Genomic DNA, 20,891 nt, shown 5'->3' with positions numbered 1-20,891 from the left:
TTCTCTTGCATGGTAGGCAACAGCAGATAGCAAACGGATAGAGGAGGGGCAAGGGACATGTCTGGAAGAGATTGGGGAAAGGGCATGGTGAAGAGGGCAACTTGGGATATCCAGGTAATGAGGGGTCCGCAGGAGACTAGGAGGGGAGGGCTGTAGAAAAAGGTGTTGCTCATGTTGACCATGTAAGTAATATTGCAGAAGAAGTTGGGATGGCCGAGACGAGCCGAGAGACTGAACTCTGTCGTGCGTGGGATTGAAGTTCAAGGCCATTCATTCGTTCAAAGCAGATGCAGAAAAAAGAAAAAAAGACAAGTAAGACCATCCATACGTTAAGGGTGACGGGACCGAACTAACTTGGTCGCCTCACTCGCCGCCGCCGGCCGAACTAAACAGCGCTGCTGTCCAAGCTGATGGGGGCACCTACGGTACGTACCTATTTTGTGAGATAGGTAGGTACATGTAAGGTACCGCCAACTGGGTGGACAATACCACTGTTGAATAGGTATCCCAAGGTGCCTACCTATCCACAAGAGACAAAACAGGACACACCTGACTCTGTCATGTTGACCGTAAAGTGCAGGATCGATTCTCCCGGGGGGGCCAAAAGTTTGTGTGCGTGTGTGCCTGGGCCTTGCTTCTAAAATACTGTACTAACTGCTCGGGTTGGTTTTTTTTTACCTGTCATCGCCCCTTTCTGCTGTACGGATGCTGGGCCAAGCTAGCTAAACCTGGTGACGTAAAGCTAGTGCGCCCCGCCGTTTTCGGATTGACCGTGTGTTGAATTTGTGTCTTGTTTTCCCCAGTGTAGCAAAAGCACTTGGTGCCATCACTTTCTGGCTTTGTGGTCAAGTGAGTCGCGGGCAGACCAGGCCCGTGGGTTGTCCGCCCTTGTCTCCGAGCATTATTTCATCTTCCTTTCATCGTACAGTCAGTAGGTAGGTCTTGATCGGACTTTTCCATTGGAAAGAGTGTCCCCAAAGCCAACGTATGAAGCATACACACACACTTCATTTCATCCCAAGCACTTACACTATTTACTCGGTACGCCGCTGGCACTGGGGACCTTCCTTCTTCACGCCTTGCCATGCCATCCCATGCTCCGGTCAATAGCCCTGGATCCCAACCCAACCCCCAGTGGGGTGTAAGTGGGCGAAGTGGCCACACCTAACCTCTTTTTCCGCTGCTTCACCCATCGGTCCCCGGTCTATTGCCCGCGGATGGACACGCTTACATCAAGTCCTGCAGCTCGTCCGTCGTTGTGGTCACTGGTGATCGCTCTGTATCTGCTCTGCTCCGCCCCTCTTTTCGTCCCTAGCTTTCGTTTGCCGTCGGTCACTCACTTTGGAAAAAGATTCGAGACTACCATGTCTACCGTGCCGTTGTATGGTATACAGTATACGGATACACCACACACACCAACCATGGGACCATTCGGCACATCACAGAACCGTTGGCCCGCCGTTGAAATGCCCACCAAGCCTCCACGGTACCCAGTTCTCAACCGAGACTGGCTCAGAATCGAGCCGCTCCAAGAGCTCCAAGGGACCTCGGCGTTCGGCCGATTCCACTTCTTCTCGAGACGTTTTGTCGCTGAGGCGAGCCAGGCCATGCTCCCCAGCTTGCCCAGTTGAGCTCTCCACCATTTCAGGATTGCTTATATCTGCTCCCGTCCCTCTTGGCTTGGTCGTCCCCTTTCCTTCTTTCCCTTCTCCCGCCGTGGCCACCATCAACCCTCCGTCCCCCTCCCTCCCCCTCCTCTCTTTGCCTGCTTTCTTCAGGTGAAAGCAAGGAAAGCCTTCAGCCATTGAACCTTGCCACGGGGCACCGTCCCATTGTTCCAAGGTTCCGTTTTGGCCTGTCCGCAACACATCCGACGAGACAGTCGTCTAAATACCACCGCTTGCCCGCCCTTCGTCATCGCCGTGCGAGCCACCCCGAGTCGTCTTCGTCCAACTTCTATTTACGACCCAAACGAAGTCTCTCGGACACCTCGCTGTCTTTCTTCACAATGGCGACCCATCAGAATCGCCATTCTGCCCCCATTGGCGTCCTTCCCGTGCCCCATGGCCCTGAGACGGGCGACGAGCACAATGACTTCCCCACAGAACATACCACAGAGTATGAACGCCAGATTTTTGGCCATGTCACGCGCCCCGACGACTCCTACACGCCCGACGGTACCTACTGGGCTGATTTGCCCTGGTGGAAGCGTGTCAACTTCGTGAGCAAGGTCGACCGCGAGGAAGCCCTCAAGGAGCTCAGGGCCACCGGTGACATGATGAAGAAGGACCCTCTTTCGCCCCTGGCTTGGTACTTTCGCAACGCCGTACTCCCTGGTGCCGGCCTCGGTCTCGAGGGCTACGTCTTGTTCTCCATTGGTAACCTGGAGCCCTTGTTTGCTGCTGTCTGGCCTGAATGCTGGGGAAAGGCGCATACTGTGTGTTCCCAGAATTGGGTCGCCTCCGTCACTTATCTCGAGATTGTCGGTATTATGATTGGTCAAGCCGCCATTGGTGTAAGTCCTAGAATTCTGATGTCTGGAATCGTCCTTTTCTGATCAGGTTGCAGGTCATCGGTGACTGGATCGGCCGTCGCTTCGGTCTCATTCAGGACGCCGCCATCATGTTTGTCGGTCTGCTGCTCCTGACGGGCAGCTGGGCCGCCTCCATGCAGGGCTGGGTCATCTTCTACGCCTGGTCCCTCTTCTTCTACGGCTTCGGTGTCGGAGGTGAATACCCCATTACCGCTACGTCCTCCATGGAGAACTCGGTCGGCGCTGGGCGCATGTCCACGCGCGACGACCGTCTGCACCGTGGCCGCAAGGTCACCATGGCTTTTCTGATGCAAGGCTGGGGTCAGCTCGTAAACCAAGTCGTCCTTATCGTTCTGCTCGTCATATTCAACCGCGGCTACGGCAACGGCCCGTACTCCGTCTCCGCCGCCCAGTACACTTTCCGCCTCTCCTTCGCCCTTCCCGCCATCGGCACCCTGTGGCTCGTCTACTACCGTATCTGGAAGATGCCGCGCGCGAACCAGCAGCTCGCCCTCGCCAAAAAGAAGCAAGGCGTCACCGGCTACGACGTCAACGCTCTCAAGTATTGCTGTCAGCACTTTGGCGGCCGCCTCTTGGCCACCGCTGGTACTTGGTTTTGCAACGACGTCTTTTTCTACGGCAACAAGCTCTTTCAGGGCCAGTTCATCTCTATCATCTCCAGCAACCCGGACTCACTCCTGACCAAGTGGACCTGGGGCTTGATCAACGTCGTCGTTTCCCTCTGCGGCTACTACCTCGCCTCCCTCTTTATTGACAACAAGCTCTACGGCCGCAAGATGATGCAGCAGGTCGGATTTCTCATGTGCTTCGTCATGTTCGTCATCCCCGCCTTCAACTACGACTACTACGTCAGCCCGGCCGGCGTCCACGCTTTCCAGGCCATGTACTTCCTCAGCTCCTTTTTCAATCAGTTCGGCCCCAACTCGGTCACCTTCCTCGTCGCTGGCGAGGTGTTCCCCACACCCATCCGCGCCACGGCCCACGGGTTCTCCGCCTGCATCGGAAAGGCCGGAGCCCTCCTCGCCTCCGTCCTGTACAACTACATCGACACCCGAACCAAGTTCTTAGTCGTCCCGTGGTTCGGTCTTGCCGGCATGCTCCTCACCTGGCTCTTCCTGCCCGACACCACGGGCCTGGACCTCAAGGAGCAGGAGCGTCGCTGGACCTACATCCGCAACGGCAAGGAGTCGGAATACCATGGCGTCGCCGTACACCCCACCCATCTCAGTGTCTGGGAACGTCTACGTGGCGTCGGCAAGCATTACGATGCCGAGAAGGACCACAAGGCGCAGATCGAGGACATGCGCAAGGAGTGGGAAGAGAGGCAAGCGGCGCAGGGCGAGAAAGAGCCCGAGGTCTGGGAGGACCCGGACATGTTCTCCGAGGCCATGCACGGATACTTTAAGGAGCAACATAAGAACAAGAGCTCCGGGGGCGTCATGGCGGCCGAGGCCTCGTCGTCGTCGTCGTCGAGGGAGAAGGAGGCTGGCGACGAGATCCAGCCCAGCCCTCTTGTCGGGGAAATGAGGGATCTGGATGAGAAGCGGGGTTAATGGGATTGGTTTGCACAAAACACAAGTATTGCATCATAATCAAGGAGTACCAAAAGAACAGGGTTTGGAGTTATCATCGACACGAGGCGGCTTCTTGCATTGGGCCGGGTTGGGTAGAGGAAAGCATAGTAAGAGCATGGCGCATACAAAACGCCTCAATATTTATGACCTATTATGACCATCATTCACTGCTCCTCGTTGTTCTAGAGGCTGCTTCTCTTGTGAACATGCGCTACAAAACGGAAGGGCCTGCCAACACATGTGGTTCGGGATTTCCTTGGGTGTCCTATTCGCTGACTGGAACTCGCCGCTGTATTGGGACTGCGGACGTAGGCTGTCCCTTGAGAGGTAGACTGAATTCCTCGTCGGATACGCGACGCATAGTTGCCGTTCCAAGCAAGACTTTGGGCATTCGCTTATGCGAGATCGTCTCGATACAGAGGATGAGAGGTAGAGGCTAACACAATGGTTTTGTCCATGGAGTTTGGTACCGTGTTGGCAAGGTCCTCTCGAGCTCACTCCCCCCCCCTTTTTCCCGGTTCCCGTATGCACAAGTAAGTGCTCTTCCAATGTGTGCTTTTTGATGGACACGCGTCAAAATCTACGTTGGCACCTCTTTCCGTTACACTGCCCTCTTCCGGCGCCTCTAGGCCTTCTCATCAAAGTCCATCGTCACCCTCTTCGCAGAGCCGGGTGTCGTCCAGTGCTGCGGTGGATATGAGCAAAGAGCGAGAGAGCAAGAACCTTGGATCGCAAAATCATGATTTGAAGTGGGGGGGAGGCTAAAAGTTCGATATAGATGTGAGACGACGACCAGCGGCTCGTCGTTGTCGACTCCTGCTCCCACGCAGCAGAGCATGCTCTCCGGCTGCGGCGACTTCCATGGCGCGCAACCTTTGCACCGGGGCGGCATGAGCCTTCGTATTTCTCTGCAAGGTTTAGAAGATGCCGTGACGGTCCTCGCGTCTCAACCTGCCCGTCATGCCTCGCCCCCATGTCTTTGGATTCCCGTGTCTATCAACTCGTCTCAGGCAACGAACTGCCGCTCGAAGCTGGGACCAACAAACACGTCCTTTGATTTTTATACGCCATGCATCACTGTGCGCGCGCTCAGGAGACCCAGGTAAAGGGTTTTACCACGACCGGAAAGGAGCCAGCCCATGTACATCATTGTTCACGAATACAGCGTGTCCAGGCAAGTTGGCCCTCCCATTGTCGCAGATGATGAGTGACCCGAGGCTGAATAAGTGGCTCACACCATCCAAGGGCATCGAGTACACCAAACAGCACGTCTTTGTGCCTGCCGCTGTCTGTCAACAGGCTGGTTTCCACCAAATGGAGTGTGTCTGGTAGCGCGCCAAGGAAGTCAAGGAGGTCGCAATGAAGCAGGAGAGTCCGAAGTGCCTCAACCGGGTGCATGCTTCGACAGAGAAGATAGAATGCAAAGGAACAGAGTGATCAACAGGCCACCGAATAGCCGACGTTAGTATTCTCATCAGTCTCGAGAAAGAAGTGCTTCAAGTCAGTGGTCAAGAGCCCGCTCAAGGCAGCCGTTCCAGAAAACAGGGTACTTTCTTCAGAAGGCATGCCCACCATAAGGTTGCGCTTGAGCATGGAAAATCCAGGCTTGTAGAGGTTTTATGCTTCATATGGCTCCTACATCGTGAATATCTTATGCGCAAGTCCTGGCTCAATCTAGCTGCTGTCAACAACCAGTCCTGGGATCCCTGTGTGCTCCTCTACGAAGACGCAACTGACAGCGTGAAAACAATGCCACTCGTCATCTTCAAAGGCTTTGTCAGTCCATTTCTAATACAGAAACATCTCTCTAACCTACAGTATTGGCTAGCTGCAGGGCATCAGGTAATTACAACTGTAAGGAAACACCCGGATTACAGATGTAGGGTAGGTACTAAAAATAGAAAATGATACTGTTCGCTGCAAGCGTTGATGATACCCTCAAGAGGTTTAAAATTTTACTCATATTTATGTTACAGCTCATGTAGATACAGTACTACCGGCGGCAGTAGTAAGAGTCTTTTGTTACTATTATCGGCTAGCCATGACATATTCAAGCTCAAAATCAGCCGTATGGACTGAACAAGATCCGCCCAAGCCTACCGCTTGATGTGATGATGCTCATGTTCGTCCGCCACATCCTCCCCCACACTTCGAAAAGCCGCGGGGAGTGAACACGCATATGGTCTCCACCGAACCATGCAGTATCACGATAGACTACGGGTCAATTGTGCTTACCAAATCATACTAAGCATGTCGAACGCCCTAGAAGGATTTGAGACTGTCTCAACAACCCAATGAATGGGCCGGACTAAACAATACACGGCGAACAAGGTACTGCGATGATCGGTCACGAAGAAAAGGGTAGCAGATGAATCGGAATTTCTCATGGCAGTCGTGGTGCATCGCATGATGGTTGGTTCCTAGTGGGCGCCGCGTTGCAGAAAGTGGGGGGAGGGGTCGCTGATTAGATGTCCATAGCTCCCGAAAGCCTTCAACGTCCTCCCCATCTTACTCACCCATTCACGCAGCACAACCCATCCTCAAGACCGACAAGTCCACAGCTTCAAAGACTCGTCCCATTCGATACCGACACTCTGCTACTTCTTAGACCATATAAGACACATACACACACATACAAAACGCAGCCATGTTCACAGGCATCGTCGAAGAAATCGGAGGTCCGGAACCCCTCACTCCTTCACTCACACACACACACTCTCTCACCCCCTTGACTCACCCGTCATCGACACACTACTAACACTACCCCCAGTCGTCTCCGAACTCAACCCCAACGACGAGACGGGCGGCACATCGCTCACAATCACCCTCCCCGAATCCTCCACCCTCCTCTCGGATTGCCACCTCGGCGACTCCATCGCCATAAACGGCGTCTGCCTCACCGTCACCCAGTTCGAGACCACCCCGCCGTCCTTCAAAGTCGGCGTCGCCCCGGAGACCCTCCGCATCACGAACCTCGGCTCCCTGGCCAAAGACTCCCGCGTCAACCTCGAGCGCGCCGTCCGTGCCGACACCCGCATGGGCGGCCACTTTGTCCAGGGCCACGTCGATACCACCGCTGCCATTCTCGCCGTCACGCCCGACGGCAACGCCCTCACCTTCCGTTTCGCGCCTCGCGACAAGGCCGTGCTGCGCTACGTCGTTTACAAGGGCTACGTCGCCCTTGACGGCACCAGCCTCACCGTGACAAAGGTCGACGACGACGAGGGCTGGTGGGAGGTCATGCTCATCAGCTACACCCAGGAGAAAGTTGTCGTAGCGGGGAAGAAGCCCGGTGACACTGTCAACGTCGAGGTCGACATGATGGCTAAGTATGCCGAGAAGAGCCTGGCCGGTTACCTCGGCGGCGCGGGCAGTGCTCCATTGGAGAGAATGGTGGAGCGCATCGTTGCCGAAGGGCTGGGCGGAAAGTCCTAGGAGCATTGGTTTTTTTGGGGAGAGGCTTTCTTTGGTTGAAAATTTATTGTTTCCCCTTGCCCCTTGGGTTTGTATCCGAGGTTTTCTATTCGCTACAGCTGCCAAACATACACACACCAGCATGCCTTTGTTGAGATAATGCGCTCCGCATCATCCAGATGATGCTCAAGCATCGCCCCAGACCTCGGCCAGCCGCTGACTGACAGCCTTGGCGATCTTTTTGCGGCCCACGAGATTGGGCAGGCCGTCAATGACCATCTCTCGTTTTCTCTTGACGCCTTGCTCGCCCGAGCCGCACTCCTGGAACGCCTTGATGAAATTGTGCGGTGTCTTCCACCGCTTCTGTATTTCCAGTGCCTTCTCCCCTGTGATGCCCCTCGTCGTCATTAGCATTTTCAGATAAATATCTCGCAGGGTCATCATATCCGATTTGGACGCCAGTGATGCGAACGCCGGATACGTAATATAATAGCCAGTCAATGGTTCCTTCCTCCGCAGGTGCTCCAGCAGCGGCAGATAGTTCTGCGCCGTCAAGACTGATGTCGGAATCACCAGGAGAGGCTTGCTTTCATACATCTTCTTGAGCATGAAGGTCATGCGTGCGAGATATCGAATCGTGTCGTCCATCTTCTGTGTCTTCTTCAGGAAGTAGCCGTTAACTACTTGAGTGGAGGCGGTGGCCGATTGGATCATCTCCTCAACCTTGGAGTAGTAACCCGAGTCCATGGCAATCTCTTCGACGATGTATACCACATTTTTGACCCCGGATTTCCGGAGTCGAAACTTTTGCTCGTGGAAGCGGCCATCCTTGATACTGCTGACCAGATCGTCGAGTCGCTTGCGCTCGACAATCCAGTCCAGGATAACCTCGTCGCCCTCTGCACCGTGGCGAGCGAGGGCGGCAGAATCGTGGCATTTGGCAACCCACTGTGCGTCGCCTATCTCCAACGCTCGCATGAGGGGTTTGACCCCCTTTTTGGTGAGCTCGTCTTGCATGTAATCGCGGTCTTTCACAGCTCGGACTTCGCGGATGTCCAATGCGAGATGAACCGTGAAAGACCCCGGCGCGAGCCGGATCGGGGTAAAGGTCGGCAATGAAGCGTCATCCGAGACCACTGGGCCATTTGCGACGACACCTTCGTATACCGACTTGGGCTTTGGTTGTTCCACGGGCTCGACTGATAGAGAGGCGTCCCTGCTTGGCGCTATCGTGACCGGATCCGGTCCTGTTGCAGGCTCAGGACAGGCACTGGAGCCTGCACTGGGACCTGCCACGACGTCATCGACCCTACCACTTGGCTGTGTCGTCTTTTTGATGCGTCTGGCAACCTCCCATCCTTCATCAGTGAGCGAATAACGCCTTTGCGGGCGACCCTTCTCGCAGACGAGATCCTTCTCTATGAGTGTCTTCATCGAGTTCCAGGCCGTGTAGAACTTGGTAGTGTCACTAGGCACACTGAATGACGAGTCGCAGTGTTCCTGGGCTAGCTCGACGAGATTGGCCTTTGTCATGCCCAGTTGAGCGTCCTCGTCCAAGGCCGAGAGAGACAGCAGGATGGCGTAAGGACCAGATCGATATGTCGGGACGTAGGGCTTCGCTTTTCTCGCCTTCTTGGGAGGCGGCAGTTCGTCATCATCAGCAGTCCCACCGAGGGATGCATGACTTTCCTTGGACAAGCGTGGGTTCTTAGGCATAGGCAGACCACTGGCCTCGCAATGTTCCTTCAGCTTATCTGTGAGGCGAGAGGAGAGTTTGTCCCCAAAGCCCTTCAGCTGGGTGAGCTGGCGCGGGTGCTTGAAGGTGATGGGGCATGCTTTGAGAGACTCGTAGGCGTTTCGGTAAGTCGAGGTGCTTTTCATGTTCCGCTCCCTTGCCGTGTCGAGCCACTCCTTGACCCAGTCGAGGAGCAAGGGGTTTGCGTACTGCTCATGTTCGCCGGCCATTGTGCTGACGTGATGCTGGACTTCTTGGGTGTTTTTTTTTAACCATCACCGAATACGGCCTGCCGAGCAAGGCATTTTCGGCAAATGAGGAATGCAAGGCGTATTTTGAGCTGGAAGCGTCGCCCGAACCCCCGGAAGGATGAGCGCGCGCGCGTTGGCCCTTGTAATAGGGCTGAGGCCGAAACCAAGGATGGGAGAAAGATCGAGAGGAGAGGGGCAGGGGTATCAAGACGCGCTGAACACGCACAGCGGCCTTGGCTTCGAATCTGGCCACGAAATCACGTGACATATTGCAGAAGGGGTACGGGCCAGCAAACGCTCAGAGAGCGCGGATCGGCTCCTGTACCTGTATGGCAAGTGCTCTGGCGGGCCCCCACTCCTTCCACTTGCGGCGTGCTGCATCCATCTGACTTGCATGATTGCATCACGGCCAGTGTCAGCTGGCGGGGCCCGCTGTGCTGCTGCTGCTATTCTTGCACAAGGTCAGTACAATGGCGGGGAGCTTGTACCGAGTGAGTGAGGTGAGTGGAGGAACAAGGTCTCAAAAAGAGGACACTGGAATGGCAGCCCAGCAAGCAAACTGCCGCCCGCCATTTCCCTCTCCACTGTTTTCTCGTCAACATCCCCGGATCTCCTTCTCTCTCTCTCTCTCTCTCTCTTTCTTTCTCCCGTCCGTCAATCGCTCTTCTAGCCCGTAGAACCTTGCCTTCTGAATTGTCCTCTTGTCCCGCTACGTACGAGTAGCTGCACCCCCCCCCCCCCCCCCCCGACCAGTCTTTTCCAATAACGCCCGTCATGTCGGACGACAAGATCATCGCCGCTTCCAAGAAGCACCCCATCGTGCCGAACCACACCTTCAACTATGGCACTGCGGGGTTCCGGATGAAAGCCGATCTCCTCGACGGTGTCACTTTCCGTGTCGGCTTGCTCTCTGGCCTGCGTAGCCGCAAGCTCGGTGGCCAGACCATTGGTGTTATGATCACTGCCAGCCACAACCCCGCCGTCGACAATGGTGTCAAGATTGTTGACCCTATGGGTGACATGCTCGAGCAGGAATGGGAGTCGTACGCTACCAAGCTCGTTAACAGCTCCTCGGACCAGGAGCTCGTCGACAACTACAAGGCCTTGGCTTCCCAGCTCCGCATCGATCTCTCGGCCCCTGCCCGCGCCATTTATGGTCGGGATACCCGTCCCTCAGGCCACAAGCTTGCCACTGCTCTCGCCGACTCCTTCGATGCCGCAGGCGTCGAGTACGTCGATTACAAGATCCTCACCACTCCCCAGCTGCACTACCTCACCCGATGTATCAACACCGAGGGCACACCCCAGTCGTATGGCAAGGTCAGCGAAACGGGTTACTACGAGAAGTTCGCCGATGCGTTTGTCAAGGCCCTCAAGGGCCGTAAAATCGACGGCCAATTGACCGTAGACTGCTCCAACGGTGTCGGTGGCCCCAAATTGACCGAGTTCCTGAAGCATGTCCCCAAGGACGTGACTGGCTTCGACGTCAAGGTCGTCAACGACGACGTCCTCCGCCCCGAGGTCCTCAACCTCGACGTGAGTCTAACCATACCCGGACCATTCAGGACACTTGAGCTGACAGTGAATAGTGCGGAGCAGACTTCGTCAAGACCAAGCAGCGCGCCCCTGCCTCTCCCAAGCCTCTCCCTGGCGCCCGCTACTGCTCCTTCGATGGCGATGCCGACCGCCTGATCTACTACTACACCGACCCGGATACTGGCTTCTTCATGCTAGACGGCGACCGGATATCCACCTTGGCTGCTTCCTTCATCGGTGACCTCGTCCGTTCGGCTGGTATTGAGAATGACCTACGCATCGGTGTTGTTCAGACCGCCTATGCCAACGGTGCTAGCACCAACTATATTGAGAAGCATCTTGGACTGCCTGTTGTGTGCACGCCCACTGGCGTCAAGCACCTGCACCACGCCGCCCTCAAGTTCGACATCGGTCCCTACTTCGAGGCCAACGGCCACGGCACCGTCCTCTTCAGCCAGGACGCCATGCGTGCTTTCCGTGAGACGAAGCCCCAGTCACCCGCCCAGAAGGATGCCCTTGAGACCCTGGCTGCTGTCGGCAATCTCGTTAACCAGACGGTCGGCGATGCCCTATCCGACATGCTGATGGTCGAGGTGATCCTCGCCCACAAGGGCTGGACGCTTAAGGACTGGGCCTCGACCTACTCGGATCTCCCAAACCGCCTCGTCCGCGTCGAGGTTGGCAACAAGGATGCTTTCCAGACTACCGACGCCGAGCGCCGCCTGAGCCATCCCGCGGGTGCCCAGGACGAGATTGACCAGTGTGTTAGAAAGTACACCAGCGCTCGTTCTTTTGCTCGCGCCAGTGGTACCGAGAACGCCTGCCGCGTGTATGCCGAGGCGGCCACCCGCTCCGAAGCCGATGAGCTGGCGAACAAGGTTGCCGGCATCGTGAAGCAGTACGGTGGGCTGTAGGCAAAGTCAATGCTGCGATATGGGCAATGACATTGCCACAAAGTTGGCGATGGGCGATGGACGAGTGACGGGTGGCTTGCCTCACCAGCAGCTACCACACAAAAATTACGGCGTTGTTTCAAAAGCTAGAGCGAATTTGATGCAAGGAGAAGACTTGCCCAGAGTTACGAAATGAATAGGAAACGAGACATTTGATATTCAAACTCCTCATCCCTCAAAGTGCATTTGTTCTGCATCGGACGATGAGGCAGGGCGGCTGAGCTTAGTTCCGCGCTCTCTCTCTCACTTATGCCTCTAGCTGCACATGAAATGGGTATCCCAAAAAGAAAAAGAAAAGGAAGAGAAGAATGAATGTATGAAGGCCAATGATGTATGACATCATGCAAGTAAGTGAGTGCCTGGGGATTCCCTGCTTTGACATTGTCACTCCCCTTTCCATGATTATCCCGCCTTGAGCGTGTTGGCAGGCCCGTCCAGATCGACAGGTAAAATCGTTAGGGACATTCGCCCGTGACGCTTGTTTCAGAACGGCCTGATGTTGCCACGTAGCTATCGTGGCTTTTGAGAAGCCTGGCAACTCGTTCGGTATACAATCATTCATGTTTACATAGCGAATCCAGCTAGGCTCATTTTCCACTCCGGATCGGTCAGTCGGTGTGCATTGGATTCGAAGTCATAGTGTCAGTGGGTGGTTCAAGTCGTCAATTCTTCTCTCTATCATACACGTTTCTCTTTCCACCCCACCGTTTGACGTCTGCCCAAACCGACGGTTTCCAACCTGGCCCAGTCCGTCTCTTTTGTGTTCTTCCACTGCTTTCCTTCTTTTCATGCAGACGCCTCTCTGTCACGCCTCTTTATTACCTGTATAACCTTGTCCCCTGCGACTCGTCCCAGAGACATACTGCAACAGAAAGTCCCAGAAACAGAAGCAACGAGAAGTAAAGAATAGGCCTACTAACACATTAACACAAACACCCTCGGTGCTTGCCCATCCGCTAAATATGTATGAAGAGGTATAAAAGCCCTGCATGCTGGCAGAGACAAAATATCATGTGCTGTAGGTGGTTTGTCGGCCGTTAAAGGTGCTGACTATAGCGCCAAAAAGCCGATCTGTGGGGATTTTCGGCACGCTGCCTCGTCCCAAAAGATGGCGGTAATGCTCAGATAACCAAAAACTGAAAACAAAACGGGGAAAAGAAGAAAAGGAAGAAAAGGACTGCATGCGCCTTTCGCTTTTCCCAATGCGTGGTTTGCTTGTGTTCGATGAGCCGACATCGCCACCAGAAAGGCGGCCCTGGATGACGGGTTTCAATGGTGTCATGACCAGCGAAGCGTGGAGTTTGTCGTTGTCGAGGGAGTGACCCGGCTCTATTGCTCATTCTGAAACGAGACACGCCGCATGCTGAAGACGGATAAACTAGGGTGTGTTATGCCGTGGCACAAGCCCCTATTCGAGTAGAGAGCGGTCCTATTAAATCACCGAACAGTGCCGTTGAGTGACTTGAAGCGATCCTCGAACGACTTCATTTTCTCCCTCTCCAGCTCTTGCTGAATACGTCTGGTTTCGCGCCTTGCGGCCTCGCGCTCTTCCTGCAAGGTCAAGACCTCGATTTGCGCTGCACTCATGCGGGCAATTACGTCTTGCATCTCCGAGTCGGCGTTCGTGAGCGCCGTCTCCAGCTCGACGACCTTGACGCGCAACCTGTCAATCTGTGTGTCATCCTCAACGGACTGCTTCGGCAGAAGGCGCGGAGATCGGGGGAACATGGGCGAGGGCATGGGGCTCAAGCCGGGCTTGCGCGGAGAACGGAAGCCGTTGCCGACGGGTGATGGGCTCATCCGGCGGAGCTGAGCACTCTGAGCGTCTTGCATCTCCCTCAGCTGTTCCTCGTGCCGAGCAACACGCTCCTCGGAAGCCATCTGTGTGGATTGAAGCTGCTCTTCCAGGTTCTTGAGACGACTCTGCAGGCGAGTGATGCGGTCGGCATTTGCTTTGCGGTCCGCGTCCCCGCGAGCGATGGCGTCTGCGAGACGCTGACGAAGTTCCGAGTTCACAGAAAGCTGCTTCTGAACCTGCGAGGCAAGGTCCTCGACGTGTTGCGCAGAAATTCGAAGCTCGTCGGCGAGAGCATGCTCGCTTTCGAGGTGCGAAACCTCGCTGCTGGCAAGGCTTTCCACCTGATCCTTGTAAGCCGAAGCCTCCTCCTTCGCCGCGTCGCGCTCATAAACAACAGAGTTGAGAGATTGCTCCAGGCGCTCGAGTGCCAGTTGAGTGGCTTCGTCCCCAGCAATTACAGGACCGTGAACTTCCAACTCCTTGATCCTGAGAATAGAGTCCTTGTAGGCAAGTTGGAGATCCTTGAAAGCGGCCTCGAGGGACCCTGAAGTGACGGGCACTGCTGAGACTGGCTCGTACACACTTGATCGTGCCATCGACGGCGGGATGAGGATATCCTTCTCTTTCAACAGATCACGAAGGGCAGCCACCTCCCCTTCGGCACGGTCGAGGTCCATCTTCAGACCGGCGAGACCCTTCTCCACCTGCCACTTCTGTTCGGCCGCCTCTTCAGCGCGGCGACGGAGCACGTTGATCTCCATGCGCAAGCTGGAGATTTCTTTTTCGAATCCCACTTTGCGCGGAGACGTGGCCATTAATCGGTCACGCTCAACCTCCAGAGTCTTGATCTTCTTTTCATTCTCACGGTTTTGGAACTCCTGTCTCTCGAGCAAACTCTTCAACGCGTTGTGCAAGGCGTCTCTCTGTGCCTCGACATCCTTCAGGCGCTCCGAGAGTTGCTCGCGAGACTCGGTGACACCAGACTTAACAGTGTTAGAGCGAGTCAACCCCATGCCTGACGGAGCCTTTTGCAAGACAAAGGGCGCAGCGGTGACGGAGCTAGATCGAGCGATGCGGGTAGTGGAGCTCCGAGCGCGGGTCTCTGGCCGTGGCGGTTGTTGTCCCGAAGCCTTGAGAACCTTGTTCTCTTGCCTGAGGACTTCCAATTCTTGTTGCATTTTGGACGACTCATAGGTCAGGTTGACATATTCAGAAGCCTCTGCCTCGAGGCCGTCGAGCTTCGCTTTCAGCTGCGGCACGATTTCATCGCGCAGGTTGTCACGCTCGTTGGTGGTGCTTTGAAGTTCGACCTTAAGGACAGAAAGCAGGTCCTCAAAGTTGGATTTGACCTGGACCTCCTCGCCCAGTCTACGTCTCAGGTCTTCGCAAGTGCGTTCCAGGTCCCTGAGGCGGTTGTTGGCGTCGTCACTATTAATTTGTGCCACGTCGAATTGTGAAGCTTTTTCGGCCAACTCCTTAATTTGCTGATCAAGCTCACCTCTCCGTAAGCGTTCGTCTTGCAGCTTGTTGGTCAACTCCAGGCGCATGGAGGCCTTCTCCTGCTCGGCGCGTCGTTGGATCTTCTCTATCTCCTCCTTATTCTGGTCGTACTCGCTGAACTTGGCAGAGCTGTAGCCCGAGTCGGAGAAGTAGTCGCTAGTCCTCCTGCCGGGCGCTTGAGGGTTGTTGATCTCGGACTGCAGTCTGTCGACCAAGTCCTCCAGGTCCATCTCACGGCGAATGGACGAGGCCAGCTCGGTACTGATGGCCTTAAGTTCGTCCTCCATCTCTTCGATTTGCAGTGATGGGGCTAGGGAGGAAGGCGGTGGGGTGTGCAGGTTTGATTCGCAGTATCCAAGTGCGTTAGTGGGCGTGGCATTCCCTTTTCGTGGTTCCGGCTGCAGTGACGGTACTCCGGTTGTGAGAGGAGTATCATCTGTCAGCGTGGTACGTCGTGGTGATCCTAGGGGTGAAGAAATAGAGGAGAACTCGGTCGTCGAAGGCGAGGGCGAAGATCCCCAGCCAAAGAAGTTGGCTAGCTTGGAAGAGCCCGGTGACCTGGGCAAAGGTTTATCGAGGGAGGGCGTCTGAATTGAAGTAGTAGGCGTGAGGGACTGGCGGACTTCCAGTATTGTGGTGACAGTTTGTGAAGAATTGTCTCGATCGCTTTGGAGGTTCAGATGAGGAGGAGTAGGTTTGGAGGTGGGTATGGACATGATAGAGTTCTCATTAGTGTTGTGACTGTACGTCGAGCCGGAGTCGTCGTCGTCCGTGTCCTCCTCGAGAATGGGCTCGGGTGTCGGTTTCGGCAACCTAGGGGAGAAGGTTGGGGTGACGTCGGCAGTCAGGTAGGCAGGTTCCGACAGGCCGTCCGAAGGTTTTGTTTGAGGGAACGCAAGGTTGGTGCTTGTTTTGTTTCGTGAAGTAGAGTAGGCCGCGTCGTCTACCGCGTCTGTGGGCGGGGTTCTGCTTGCGAGAGAACAAAGTCAATTTAGCACTGCCATTGATCGAGCTGCTTCCTGCCAGGCGACGACCTGGCAGATGTCGGGCGATGTTGGATGAAAGGGAAGTGTTCAGGCTCACTGGATGTCAAGTTTCTGATGGGCAGCTGGGGGCGCGAACAGAGGGCGGACGTTGTCGGGGTACTCATAGAGGGTAGGGCTGTCGACAGAGTAGGATCTCGCGAAACGTGTGTCGGGCGCGGGAAGGTCGGAAGGCGACAAAACCGAGGGGGTTGTCGAGCCGGAACCGTAACTAGTGGCGAGTTGAGAGGCCGTAGAGGAGAGAGGCTTCCGCTTGATCGCCTTGGCGGTGTTGAAGGTGGGCGTTATCACGGGCAAGGTCTGCGATCTGGTACGTCCAGGCGAGGGTGAAGGGGAGGTTGCGAGGCGGTGGGAATGGCGGTTGGGAGAACGGCCCCGGAGCACATCAGATGAAGCGCTGAGGGTGTCAGAATCGGTAGGGATCTCGGTGGCTCGCGGTGGGCGTTCGAGGTGAAGGTTGAGATGAGGTGGACGAGGGTCGCGGGCGGCCATGATTACAGACGAGATCTGAGCGGCGGTGGCTGTCTCTAATCATAAGGATCTGAGTCGGGGATGTCTCACCAAGCGATAGCAGAGCCAGCGAGAGGATCGAGACTTGGAGGTCGTCGTCCATTAGGTGGAAGGGATAATGAAGGGCAAAAAAGAGGAAATGGGCCAGTGTTTGGGGGGACTACAGAGAGCGAATGATCAACGAGGTCGCAGGCTGGGATTACTGACGGCGACTGGCCAAAAAGGGGCCATGTTCGCGCGCAGGGACCCTGGAGAAGGAGTGGAGCAATGGTTGCATCGTAGCGCTTCCGCCCTGGCGCCATTTCCCGTTTGGGCGCTTGGTGAGCAGCATCTAGGCCACTCACGTTGGAGCTGTACCTAACAGTGTGCCGGGGGCCGAAACCCCCATCTTCGCTGTGATGGATGAATTGAGGACTGAAGAGGGGGAGAAGGCGTACCATCTGATTCTGGAAGCAGCCAAGCGGTTTGGGGAAGGCTGAAGAGTAATTGGGAGGATTGAACTATTCGATTCTGTCGTCTTCCAAGACAGTGTACGTACTTACATAGATAGGCACACTAGGAGGATGCTCCATGCAGGGTGGGGGAAGGGGGGGACGACGAGGAGCGCTGCTAAACGGGGAAATGTGCGCTAACAAAGCTTTCTGGGGTTCGATTAGCGCTGGCAGGTGAGAAGAAAAGGACAATCGAATTTGCAAAGTGGCCGTATCGTCGTTCCCTTGGTCTGGCAGGTCGCCAGTGGCTCGGAAATGGCCAGCGGAACGACCAGCGGAACGGAAGGCCTTGGTACCAGATCGTAGGTCGCAGCGGTAGCGTCCAAAGGGCAAGGAAACAAGCTGGCCACAAACAATGGCCGGTGGCTAATGGTCGTATGCCCCTGGCGGGCGGCAGGGGTGAGACAACCGTTTTTTGACGAATTCGACCAGGCGCAATTTTAGCCTCCTATAACAGTCACGCCTAATCGAGTGGGAAGATACGTACCGGTGTCGGTCTCACTCACTCATTCACTCATTCACCCACCACTCGCCGAGGATCTGCACTTTCAACTTTCTACCTCCGCATCCGTGCCAATGTCACTCAAGCTGTCATTCATGGGCGGGCGGGCGGCCCAAAGCCCACGGTGCGCTCACTTTTGCTCACGCCTTGCTTCCGCCGACACATCTGTCTCCGACTATCCGGCGGCATCCCTCACCGTCGCCTGCCCCTGCATAGTAACTATACGTAGCATGCATATGACTGTGCACAAAAGGCTTCCAACCTGCCTGCATCATGTTGATCATTTCTCACGGACTCTTGCCATCAATTACCCTCATCTTACTATCATCATGCCTTTCTATCCACATATTTTTCTTCGTCTCACATCCATGACAGAGCGGTCCTTCGTCAATGCTTTCCTGTCTCGCCACTAGATACCCGACTCCACGTCTTACGGCTCACCCGAACCGGCCATATTCAACGAAACCTTCAGACACCAAAAGGCGCTCGTCCATTATCGGCGCTCTCTTTATCGACTCGTCTTGTGTTTCGTTCCTTCACTGTCCGATACAAGACATAGCGATACGATAGCCAAAAAAAGCAACAGCGTCGCCGACGAACTGGTTTAGGGTTCTCAGCCCAAACGCTGGCGGGAGACTCCGAACCTAGAACTTGGCCGCCTCCACCTCTGTTGCTTTTAGCTTTGTTTATCTTTGCCCACGTTTCGTGCGTGTGGTCGAAACGTTGCAACCATACCTGCGCCTCGCTAGCCTCCAGCCTAACTTCGGCGAGGTCATAAGAGGATGCTAGTACGAACAAGAAGATATTCTGGAGATCCGAATCGCACGCCGGGCTACCCTACCTCGAAGGTTTAACCTTTTCCTGGCTACCTCCACTGCCTCCAATGCCTCCCGGCACAAACAATTGCACGGATATCATCCTGCCCCTGACACCCACTTCATGTCCAGTGCCACCAGTTTGGAGACCCCGAATCTGGGTTCCTGAAAGAAAGGGAAAAAGCCGTTCTCGGCAGCTGGGATCGCCTTAAATCAACCAAGCTTGGCAGCCTATGGTTCTTGCTTCGTTCGAACTTCCAACACAGCCCATTCCAGGCTCGGCTGCCGAACACCTCAACAGAGCTTGCCTCCTGACATCCACTAGGCCAACAACCAGTTTGCGGCAGCAGGGTGTTCGTTACCAACGCCTGCCAACCTATCAAGTAGCCTCGCATCCACCTCTCGAAATTAAGCACCAAGGCGAGGTGAGGCAAGGCGCCAGCCCCTGAGCCGCCGTGTTATCACCCAACGCTGCCCTCGGGGTTCTTAACCTCGGCGGCAATTGAGAAAGGATTTTTTTGATTTCTTTACTGTTCCACATCCAAAATTCAACTACGATTTGACTCTGAGCGCTGGCGCCAGAAACTGTGGCGGTTAACTACAATGCCTCAATAAACCGCCTCGCAATCTTTCAAAGATTGAAGCCCATTGGCATGTGGAGGGTTTCACGCTCACATGCTTTCCACCCCCTGAGCGGCTACGATTTATCATCCTCATTGGCTGGGTGTTCAGAAACGGCTTCCTCAAAAATAGCCTAGCGCCAGGAACACGAATCTTGAGACGACTTGGTGTGTGCGAACCTAAGCTGGGTGTAATTGAATCAAGCGTTGCGAAGATCCTGTACTTTCTCCCACTACGACAAACGGGGTGTGTCGTTGCGATTCTTTTTCGCCAGGCTTCCCAGTACGGCCATACGCGTCTTCCTCGTAACGAGATATACGCGGTCGGGAGCCGAAAGTAAGAGTGGTTGTAACTACATGGGAAGTTTTGACGGGACGGAAATGTCTAGCACACTGCAGACCGGGCACTCAAAGAGTGCCGCACAGATGGAGCACGCTACCCTATTTGTGTCCCCTACAAATCTATAACTACAGATGTTGCTGATATTGTTTCGACTGGTCTCGTTGCCTTCTCTACGACCTACCTGCCGGAAAGTATAACAGTGCGGGCAGGTGATGAAGAACGAGCCCCCCGACGAATGCACACTGCTGGGTACATTATATCGGCAGAAACAGGTGGTCAGCGCTATCTTCTTTGCCCCTCCACGCAGACGGCGACTTTCAACTCGATGGGGAGATCGTGCTCTCATCGGCGAGGGTGCTGCTACCATGTTCATACTAAAAGGTCAAGGATGCATTGCTTCCTCTCAGGATCGCCGAGCTTCTTTCCGCTTGCGTCGTTCAAACCAAAGATCAACGAGCCGATGCTAATATCCCCCTGCTGCAACTTACCTTTTTGGGGTGGGGGATGCGCTCAACGGCCCCCAGATTAACCTCTAAATGGCGACGCTTGTAGGTTGACGACCGTTTCCACCGCGACCTCGGCGGCTTTGGAGGTAAGGGTCAACTTAGTATTACGCGTACTGTATCCTGGAAGATACGGAGACTGGTTTGGGCCCAAAGTGCATCATTTAATTAGATGACATGCATGGCATACCTGTGTCATCAACCAATATTAAATTAAAGTGGGTGAGCGGCACTGCCTCACTGAGACCCTCCAAGCCGGAGATGGACTCAAATTGAGACACAAATTCTCGACCTAATAATACATAGCATTACGCGATGCGAAGAATAAGGGCCAAGACCATCAGTAGAAGAAGAAGCAACAGCCTTGCAGAACACTGCATGTCTGTCTTGTGTCCGAACTGTACGGTCTGGCCCGAGGCTTGCTGGATCAACTCGGTCCGAAATGGTACCCACGGTGTTCCGACTGCCCGTTGCCCTTCGGGATGTGGGTCGCAGGTTACAAGGGCGATGGCCCGGGACGGCATCACGGAAAACTTAAGGAGGCGGTCGCCGCGGTCTGGGGATGGATCTGCGACCTCCTGGACGGCTAAGAATTGTTTTGCTTGAATGTGGAAGTCTCGGAGTTTTAGACTTTGTGCGACAGCGCTGCACAAAGTCCAAGAGTCGACGTGCCCGAAAGAAGACTCCGAGACGGACATCTCAAATCAGCACAGTTTGCGCAGCTTTCAGCCGGATGAGCGTCTATTTTC

At 55.0% G+C, this 20,891-nt stretch overlaps 5 protein-coding genes across 5 annotated transcripts; 3 read left to right on the top strand and 2 right to left on the bottom strand.

Moving 5' to 3' along the window:
- Positions 1-1,015: 1,015 nt before the first annotated feature.
- CDEST_10007 (Putative major facilitator, sugar transporter, MFS transporter superfamily) lies at positions 1,016-4,291 on the top strand. Its single transcript, XM_062926165.1, has 2 exons — positions 1,016-2,515; positions 2,569-4,291. Exons 1-2 carry the CDS (start codon positions 2,009-2,011, stop codon positions 4,105-4,107), a joined length of 2,046 nt encoding a protein of 681 aa, XP_062782216.1. The 5' UTR covers positions 1,016-2,008; the 3' UTR covers positions 4,108-4,291.
- A 2,286-nt stretch (positions 4,292-6,577) lies between these two features.
- Positions 6,578-9,717, top strand: CDEST_10006 (Putative lumazine-binding protein). Its single transcript, XM_062926164.1, has 2 exons — positions 6,578-6,806; positions 6,899-9,717. Exons 1-2 carry the CDS (start codon positions 6,776-6,778, stop codon positions 7,561-7,563), a joined length of 696 nt encoding a protein of 231 aa, XP_062782215.1. The 5' UTR covers positions 6,578-6,775; the 3' UTR covers positions 7,564-9,717.
- On the bottom strand, positions 7,728-9,717 carry CDEST_10005 (Putative ERCC4 domain, restriction endonuclease type II, crossover junction endonuclease Mus81). The gene has a single exon (XM_062926163.1). It carries the CDS (start codon positions 9,505-9,507, stop codon positions 7,729-7,731), a length of 1,779 nt encoding a protein of 592 aa, XP_062782214.1. The 5' UTR covers positions 9,508-9,717; the 3' UTR covers position 7,728.
- Positions 9,718-9,941: 224 nt separating this feature from the next.
- On the top strand, positions 9,942-12,985 carry CDEST_10004 (Putative alpha-D-phosphohexomutase, phosphoacetylglucosamine mutase). The gene is made up of 2 exons (XM_062926162.1): positions 9,942-11,064; positions 11,118-12,985. Exons 1-2 carry the CDS (start codon positions 10,303-10,305, stop codon positions 11,976-11,978), a joined length of 1,623 nt encoding a protein of 540 aa, XP_062782213.1. The 5' UTR covers positions 9,942-10,302; the 3' UTR covers positions 11,979-12,985.
- CDEST_10003 (uncharacterized protein) lies at positions 12,665-16,992 on the bottom strand. The gene is made up of 2 exons (XM_062926161.1): positions 16,399-16,992; positions 12,665-16,281 (listed from the first exon to the last, which is right to left on the bottom strand). Exons 1-2 carry the CDS (start codon positions 16,848-16,850, stop codon positions 13,455-13,457), a joined length of 3,279 nt encoding a protein of 1,092 aa, XP_062782212.1. The 5' UTR covers positions 16,851-16,992; the 3' UTR covers positions 12,665-13,454.
- Between the last annotated feature and the right edge of the window lie 3,899 nt (positions 16,993-20,891).

The sequence above is a fragment of the Colletotrichum destructivum genome, chromosome 6 (genome assembly GCF_034447905.1).
Source record: "Colletotrichum destructivum chromosome 6, complete sequence".
In the NCBI taxonomy this organism is placed as follows: domain Eukaryota; kingdom Fungi; phylum Ascomycota; class Sordariomycetes; order Glomerellales; family Glomerellaceae; genus Colletotrichum; species Colletotrichum destructivum.
The sequence above is the reverse complement of the archived record's forward strand: the minus strand, read 5'-3'. Positions and strand labels throughout refer to the sequence as shown.

Coding starts and splice junctions, on each gene's coding strand:
- CDEST_10005 (XM_062926163.1), bottom strand. CDS start 9,507: ATGGCCGGCGAACATGAGCAGTACGCAAACCCCTTGCTCCTCGACTGG.
- CDEST_10004 (XM_062926162.1), top strand. CDS start 10,303: ATGTCGGACGACAAGATCATCGCCGCTTCCAAGAAGCACCCCATCGTG. Junction 11,065..11,117: donor CCGAGGTCCTCAACCTCGAC/GTGAGTCTAACC, acceptor GACAGTGAATAG/TGCGGAGCAGACTTCGTCAA.
- CDEST_10007 (XM_062926165.1), top strand. CDS start 2,009: ATGGCGACCCATCAGAATCGCCATTCTGCCCCCATTGGCGTCCTTCCC. Junction 2,516..2,568: donor TTGGTCAAGCCGCCATTGGT/GTAAGTCCTAGA, acceptor ATCAGGTTGCAG/GTCATCGGTGACTGGATCGG.
- CDEST_10006 (XM_062926164.1), top strand. CDS start 6,776: ATGTTCACAGGCATCGTCGAAGAAATCGGAG. Junction 6,807..6,898: donor CATCGTCGAAGAAATCGGAG/GTCCGGAACCCC, acceptor CACTACCCCCAG/TCGTCTCCGAACTCAACCCC.
- CDEST_10003 (XM_062926161.1), bottom strand. CDS start 16,850: ATGGCCGCCCGCGACCCTCGTCCACCTCATCTCAACCTTCACCTCGAA. Junction 16,282..16,398: donor CATCAGAAACTTGACATCCA/GTGAGCCTGAAC, acceptor TCTCGCAAGCAG/AACCCCGCCCACAGACGCGG.